The sequence below is a fragment of the Solanum verrucosum genome, unplaced genomic scaffold (assembly GCF_900185275.1).
Source record: "Solanum verrucosum unplaced genomic scaffold, falcon-dt-bn FXZP01000102.1, whole genome shotgun sequence".
NCBI classification, from domain to species: Eukaryota; Viridiplantae; Streptophyta; class Magnoliopsida; order Solanales; family Solanaceae; genus Solanum; species Solanum verrucosum.
Genome location: NW_026019930.1, coordinates 1870671 through 1879454, shown reverse-complemented (window position 1 = coordinate 1879454; position 8784 = coordinate 1870671). Strand labels below are relative to the sequence as shown.

The window sequence follows — 8784 nt, the reverse complement described above, 5'->3', positions numbered from 1 at the left end:
ATACTTTCCAGGTCACTTAATTTCTAAAAGGGAGTGGGTAAGTAAGGTCAAGTCTTGGCAGGAAAGAGATGAACAGTGGTATAACAGCCACTCTACTTTTAAATTTTTATGTTGAAAAATACTACTGCTTCTTTGATGGGTGAAAATGACATAAGAATATTTAAGAGTTTGCTTAATGTTTAAGAGTTTTTTTCCTTGTTAAGGTATTCGGTAAACTTTTAGAAGAGAAGATCGAAAAAGAAAATAATGTTAAGAGTTTATAAAGCTAATCGATGATATCCTCCCTTAAGCGAATTTGAAGTTTCATCCTTTAACTAATACAAATAGCGGAGCAAGGCTGGGGTTCACGGATTTGGACGAATCCAGTAGCTTTCCTTAGACCCTATATACTTATACTACAGAATTAATTAAATTTATATGTATATTAATTTATAGATCCTAACAAAATTGATTGACCTAGAAAATCACCAACTCCTTCTATAATAATTGGAAGTCTTAATAAAATATTGAATAAACTCAAACTATACGTGGTCCGAATCCAAACGTGTCAACTTATTAAAAAGTAAACATATTGAATACTTCATTACATCCTTTTCCTCTGTATATGAAAACCCCCCTATATATACCACTCACTCAATTCTTCTCATAAACCACAAAAACAAACTCTCCTCTAAAATTTTCATCAATATTTGTCTCTCCTTCTTAAGTGAACAAACAAATATTCAATTCAAAAGAAAAAACTGCTCGTGAATATATATATATATATATAGAGAGAGAGTACTTAATTAGAGAGAAAAAATGGATCAAAAATTGCCAGTGATAGCGAAAAAGTTCTGGAAGATAGTCCGCGTGGCTTATTTCATGTTGAGGAAAGGATTATCATCAAAGAGGAAACTAATGTTCGATCTCAACTTATTAATGAAACGTGGTAAGATTGCTGGCAAAGCCGCCTTCCAAAATTTGATGTTCCAGGGCCATAATAATAATATTAATGAATCAACTTCGAAAGAGTATTACGAGTTCAGCTGCAGTAACAGCCCTGCTTTCCATCTCCCCTTCCACCTCAACAAGCGCATTAATAAGCATAATCAGACTGAACACGACGATGTTTCAATGATGAACGCTGCTGTTTTGAAGGCATTAGAAATGCTTCAGAGCGAAACGGCATCACCTGCTTTGCCTGGATTCGGGAGGACTCCAACGGTGAGGCAATTGAGGATCACTGATTCGCCTTTTCCATTAAGAGAAGCTGATGATAATGGTGACATGATTAGCCACGTTGATGAGAAAGCTGATGAATTCATTTCTCGATTCTACAGAGATTTGAGAAGAGAGGCTGCATCTGCTTTTGCTTAATGCTTTCCTTTTTTTTTAATTAGCTCATGGCAGTAATTATATATAGAAAGAGCTTATAATACATGCAGATTGGGAGCTTTGAGTACTGCAAATTAATTTTTGGTTTCCATTCTGTCCCGGGATTTTCTTTCTCTTAATTTTCTCTTTTTATGTAATTATGAAAATTATTAATGTGATGATACCCGTTTGTTTCTTGATTACGGTATACAATTTTCAAGTGGTTCCACAATTTTTCTCTCTTAATTTGATTGTCGGCTACTTGTTACAACCTTCTCTCATACTCCCTCTGTTTTACAAAGAATGATCTAGTTTGACTTGACACATAGTTTAAGAAAATAAAGAAGACTTTTGAATTTTGTGGTCCTAAATTAAAGTTACGTTAAATGTACAAAATTGTTATTTAATTTTGTGGTCTTAAACATGTCACATGGAAAGTTAAAATTAAAATGTTATTAGAAAAAGAAAGAAATTATTCCTTTTTAAACAGATTAAAAAGCAAAGAAGATCATTCTTTTTGAAATAGAGGGAGTAGTTATTTTCTCAAGAATAAGAAGAGCAAAAGGTAAAAGGTAACATGGAGTAGGTTAGCAAGTTAAAAATCATTCCTTTCTTTCGGCCAAAGAAGTAGGTATTCCGAGGAAAACTTACATAAACATACTATATTAAAAATATATTTATCATTTATAGTAATAATATTTTTTTTCACTTGATCACTTTTAATATATTTATAATAGAGTTTTAATATATAACAATTTATTATTCATATATAATACCATTTTTATTGATAGATAATACATTTATCACACATTTAATACACTTATAATACAATGTGTCAATTTCTTACAAAAAAAAACATAATATATTTTTAAAAAAAACAGTTATAATACATATATATTGCATACATTATCCACTTTTAATACATATTGCAGATTTAACATATAGTTTTTATGTATTGCTATAAATGGTAATAAATAAAAAGTATCGCTAAAATAAGTAATTATTTATTAAAAGGTATCCATCCAAGTAATTTTTCCATTATCTGAGTACAGTGGTGGAGCCAGAATTTTCAATAAGGGGATTCAAAATCTAAAAAAATAGACACACAAAGTTGCCGATGGAGGTTCGACATCTACTATATATACCCAAAAAAATATTTTAACCATGTATAAATCATATAATTTCCTCCGAAGGGGATTCGGATGAACCCCTCATTGTAAGATGGCTCCTCCACTGCCTGAGTACATAATATTCTTCGAATTCATTTTTACTTGTTCATTTCGGATCATGCATGCCTTTTAAAACCATGATTGAAGGGGATATTTTACTATAATATACATTTTTACTTGGCCGTCTGTCCCTTTTTACTTATCTAATATTGACATTTTTTTTGTTATTTTTGACAAATCAAGATTTTTTTTTAGCTATTATACTCTTAATTTATTTAGAGAGTTAATATTTTTGAAAAAGGTAGAACATTTTGAATGAGTAAATTGATTTTGGAATTGTATCAATTAATAGGAGTAAAATGGTAAACTCATTGTATCAATTATTATTTTCTTAATAGGTATGTCAAGTAAAATAAATGGACAAGTAAATAGAAACTGAGGGAGTATTACATTTTGAGAAATGATTATTAAATATGCAATTAATGCTAAGGATAAAATATGAAAGTAAATAATTATCCTTTTTTGATATGTTAAAAGTGAGAAATAAAAATGAAAATTCTATTTTAAAAATAATGAACAAATAAAAAATAATTGGAGAGTATTTACTATCCAAGGTTGAAAATGAAAACTTGCTAATTAAAGTTAATTTCATGTAGAATGGGAAAATTAGTTAACTTGGAAATTCATTTACACAGTCTAATTAACATATCCACCCTGATTTGTTATTGTAACGATCCTCTTTGTCGTTTTGGGTACTAGAGCTTTTTATTTCATAAAATATTTTTTGGTAGATTCTAAATGGGTATTTTTGACTATTCGTAATTATAATTATTAAATTAGTGGGGTAGTTTTAATAATTTATTAGTTGGTGGTTAAAGAAAAGAACAGTAAAATAAATAGTGGGTCACTTTTAACACTTTTATGGTTGAACTTATATAATAATTAGGGAGTAATATTCTGTAGAAAAAAATAAATAAGGGTTTGAGACAAGAGAAACTCACCTGTGGACGAACAACGTAGAAAATTTCTTTATGCGGCATCAGGTAAGCAAATTTTCAATTGAACTTTATTCCTTGCCAATGTTGATGAATTGCATGGATATAGTGATAATATTATTGATATTAAATTGTGGGTAGAAGAGATGAAATTGTAAACTTAATTGCCAAGGTCGGTTGCTGCACTGTAACGCCGTTATTGTTAGGATTATTACTTACCTGGTGAGTGACATTGAGGGCCAAATTTAGGACAATGGTGGATAGTTAATGGTTGGGGTAGGGAATTTATATTATTTTAATGTTATCGTTAGAATTAGATTATTATAATGTTAATTGGAAAGAGGCGAACTAAAAATTTCTCTCTGTACTCGTGATTGCCAATTTGAAAATTGAAACATTATGACCAATAAGAAATTAAAGAAGTTAATGACTAATTAATGATTTTCTGGTGATCAATTAAGAGCTAATTAGAATTGTAAAATGAATTTGGAATTTCGGTCAAGGCTTTAGGCGTTATTTCAGTGTTGAAGTTACGGGTTATGCCTTTGGTTTTAGGTATGGAATTTTCTTATGGTTATCACGTTATGACTCAAGTATTCATATGTTGGTATAGATAATTAAATATTACGTGTACTATATTATATGAATGTCATTATATTAATTTATTTGGAGGAACCAAGACTTAACCTTAAGCTTGAATATAAGAAATAGAAGACTTGATATACCAATTGACCTCAAGATTAGAAACTTGAATATAGATTTGTGCTTGATGATTTTTGCGGATCTAGGCTAGAAGTATAGCATGATGGATGTCCATGAACTTGTTTGTTTACGAATATTATATACTTGATAGATACAATATTATTGGATCGGAGTGTCACGTTCCGACACGGTATTTTTGGATCGGAGTGTCACGTTTCGACACGGTATTTTTGGATCGGAGTGTCACGTTTCGACACGGTATTTTTGGATCGGAGTGTCACGTTCCGACACGGTATTTTTGGATCGGAGTGTCACGTTCCGACACGGTATTTTTGGATCGGGGTGTCACGTTCCGACACGGTATTATTGGATCGGAGTGTCACGTTCCGACACGGTATAATTGGATCGTAGTGTCACGTTCCGACACGGTAACATTAAAGGAAAAATATATTGAATTAACTTAATGTACTCAATCTCAATGAACGTATTTCCCAAACGAGTGTGATGTGGAGGCATGAGTCCTCGTGTGTGTGCTTGATATTGTGATTGATTACGTACTTGCTTTAACTGTCACTTGTTCATGTTGTTGTTTCTTATCACCTGCTAAGTGCTATAGTTGACTTTATACTATTATTCATTGTATATTAGTTTCTATTTTGGGTTGGCCGATGATACCTACTCAGTACATGTTGCCCCGTACTGATCCCTACTTGTATTTTTCTTTGTTTTCCTTTTATGGAGTGCAGCGAGTGTACCAGCAAATTTGACTAGCCCTCAGCTCTAGCCAGTCTCAACATATCAGGTTTAAGGGTGAGCTATGCATTCGAGCTTGTGTTGGATTCTCTCGGTCATGACTTGATGTCCATAGTTTTCGGACACAAATTGCTTTATTTCATTTATTTCGGTGTCTTTGTTACTCTTAGACTTAGTATTTAGAGATTAGATATCCTTGATGTGATGACTTTCAGATTTTGGGGATAATATGTAATAGACTTTAGAGGTTTATTTGATTGGTTACTTTAATAAGTTTTGGAGCTTCCGCGTTATTGTTGTTATTCGTAGTTGAATTATTGGTATGTGTTGGGGTTTAGATTCCTTGGTCCGCCCACTTAGGAGGATAAGTGTGGGTGCCACTCATGACTCAATTTGGGTCGTGACAGTTATTTTGTCAAAATACTCCAAACTCTAATTGTTGCCAGGACTATAGTACTATGTCAGAGAAATTAATGTCCCGATTAATTAATCAAGACAATAATGAATCAATATGATAATTCCACCAATTTTCCTAAAGCAAAATGGTCTTTATGTTCATAAGTGGAACCATGTTATAGTGTTTAATCTGTGGGCTTTCTCTTTTTTATTACTTTACTAATATCTGTTTATAATTATTTTTGTTACATTTAGTGGGTTGTAAAGCAACTCCTTTACTTTTTACGTTGGTCGTCTACTTGAACCTCTATTGGAAGAAACATCACACTTACAATATTTTACTGATGCACTTGATTGCTTATTAAAATTTTATTTTATTGAAGAATTGTGGTACTATTTAATTACTGTTATATCTGTATCATATTATTATAAATTATTATTAAAAAAATAGTGATCTTAAATTATTTAATCATTTATAAATACAAGATAGAATTAGTTTTTTTTTTTTTTATCATTTTACTCTAATAATTAATCTTTTTAAAAAAAAAGTGTAAATACATTTGTAATGTTCGATTTAAAACTACAATCAGAAAGTAAAGCATACCTTAGGGCTATTTGGTTTTGAAATTAAAGCTACGTTCACAAGGAAGTAATTAATTCTTATCGTTTGATTCTAAAAAAGAAAATAATAACTACTAAAAAGAAACAGAAGAGAGTATTAACTTAAATGATGAAATTGAGATTGTTCAAGCCATATTAGAATTTAGGAAATAACATCACATTTCCTCTCCCAGGTCACTTAACATGACTAATTAAAAGTTGGACATATTCAAAATCAGAAATCCAATATGTATTCAGCTAGAAATAATATAAGAACATGTAATTATATGCAAAATTATATTAATGAAACATCAATCTCGGATAAAGAAAGATGTGATTATTATCAATTTAAAAATAAAATAAAATTGTGATTTCTAGTAAAGAAGGGTTTTTGATGGCTCTAGGACAAGATATTTACAGCTCATCTTCCAGAAGGGGTTTGAAATGTAAATAAATAAAACAGAGAAAAAGCAACAAAAAATTAAAATAAAAAGTGCATATTCAATATGATTATAGTGGGTATAATTATGTGCCTCCTAATCCATTCTATATATAGTTCAACAATAATATGCATGCCAGATGTTATTTGTATATATTCACATTTAGGAGATTGTTTGGATAGGTGTAGTCACTCTATATCTTTAACTAAAAGGATACTCTAAATGATACTCATTACTCTCATCTTTATTTTATAGGATAGATCCAGCTTTACTTAACAATTTTTATGAATATCTTCTAGACAAAGAAATTGTGAAATTCAAATATATGTTATCTGAAATTAAAGTTGAAGAAGTAGTTTTTATTTTAAAAAGTATAAAGAAGTAGAAAAAACGTGTACTACTTGTTTTCGTTGAGATTATGCCAAGTTTAATTCACAAATAATTGCATGGTACATGATCAGCGTGTTTGTATGGCTTTATAAATTATATGTATTGCTTTTTCTTCCTTCATTTTCACGTATAAAAAAAATACAAGCCTTGATTCTTACAACTCACTAAAGAGCTTCAATTTTCATAGATTAAATTCAAGTACTTTATCTGCTAGGTTGAAGAAATAATTCTAAAATAACATAACTTATACTTCCTGTTTTTCTTTCAGATTGTGCTACGTTTCAGAAATTGAATGGTACATCGTCACATATATATTGAGTGAGTTTATTGACTTTGTATTGTTTTTCTTAGGGTCCAACATTTTTTAGTAGTATATAATTAAACTACATAATTTAAAAAATATTAAAGAAAAAGAAAATAGGAAAAAGGTGTATTTATTTTGTGAAAAAATCTAAGAGTTCAATAATTGAGCACTACTCTGTGAACCCCTAACCCCACCCAAAAAATAACCTCAATTCTCTATCTTTATTGCAATTTGCTTTTGGTGTTCATACCAAGACTTTGCAGGCCACGATGTTTACACCTTTAGGTCAAATACCAAGTTTAGTTTACTTATACACTTATTTTTAGCAATTCAACTCATATTTGCCCTTGCATAAATATACAATTCCAACAATTCTTTCGCATATCTGATTTTTTTCATAGATAAGATGTATTTTTATTAATTTCTTCTTAATAAGTTTCTGAAAAAATGTGACTTTTTAGTAATTTCTTGGTTCTCATTATTTAAAAAAAGAGAGGCTAAAATTGAAATATTATTAGTGTTTTCTTGATTATTTAAATCACTACATTGTATTTCGAAACAAAATGAAAAATTAATTCCACTTAATTTGAAACAAGGGAAAAGGTCATGATTTATCCTTAAACTTTATGATTTGGAGCTGATATACCATCCGTTTAAAAAATGACTCATATATGCCCTTACCGTTACAAAACTGACTCATAGATGCCCTTTTAATTAATAGATTAATATTATTTAATAAAACAAAATTTCATTTTTTTTAACCACCTGACCCAATTGGAAACAAAAAAATAATCCACCCACTCAAATTAACTTCACCCATTTCATTTCATAAAAGTTAGTGTTGATGTCAGTTTTTAATAAGAATTTTTCGCATGTCTAAGCAAATTTAATATATACTCTCCATTTTTAGGGTTTGCGAGCAACAAAGAGAAAAAAAGAAAAAGAAAAAAGATATCGCCAAGTATATGGACCGTGTCAGTCTAAGCTTAATTGGTAGAGCGCCGTACGAAAACATTTATGGTAAAACATGTGTCCTAATAAAGTTAATATTTTATTTTACAATGTATTAAAATTAATGATTGTAATTTAATTATATTATATTGCATGAAGTATACTTATTTTTAAATATTATAACTGAGACTTAAATATTGAGTATCTTCTAATTTTATTTTGAAACTTCTCTTCCTTAATATTATTGAAGCAAGTGGTTCTTGTGTTCGTGATAGAAATTGAAGAAATAATTTTATCAATTAGTTAACCATATACTATCAATTTTTTAAGAACTGTTACAATATACAAAGATTTTACCAACAAAGAATTTATCGTCAGATTTTTTTAGCTGGAAAATTGAAAAATAACATAATTTGTTGTCGATTTTCTTATAGAATTTCCAGATAAATTTCTGTATAATTGGTAATTTTTTTTGTAATGCTTCTAACTCAGTTGATAGAGCATAGAGCAAGATTCTTAATCTTCTCCCACTAGACACAATTACTAGTTATTCCGAGTTTTTGCAACAAAATTATTAGGAAAGATATTGAGACATTGATAATTTGGCAAGTTTATTAAACCGGGTTATTGATTTTTGTTTTTAGAAATCTAAAATTTTTCATAGACAAATATTAATAGGATGATCTTGCACATTTGAACTCATTCCAATTCCAAATCAAATTCATTCAACA

At 29.6% G+C, this 8784-nt stretch overlaps 1 protein-coding gene across 1 annotated transcript; it reads left to right on the top strand.

Moving 5' to 3' along the window:
- Positions 1–789: 789 nt before the first annotated feature.
- LOC125830083 (uncharacterized) lies at positions 790–1463 on the top strand. The gene has a single exon (XM_049509306.1). The coding sequence runs from the start codon at positions 799–801 to the stop codon at positions 1354–1356; it is 558 nt and encodes a 185-aa protein (XP_049365263.1). The 5' UTR covers positions 790–798; the 3' UTR covers positions 1357–1463.
- Positions 1464–8784: the final 7321 nt, after the last annotated feature.

Bases quoted from the DNA above. Each gene is read 5' to 3' on its own strand.
- LOC125830083 (XM_049509306.1), top strand. From the start codon at position 799: ATGGATCAAAAATTGCCAGTGATAGCGAAAAAGTTCTGGAAGATAGTC.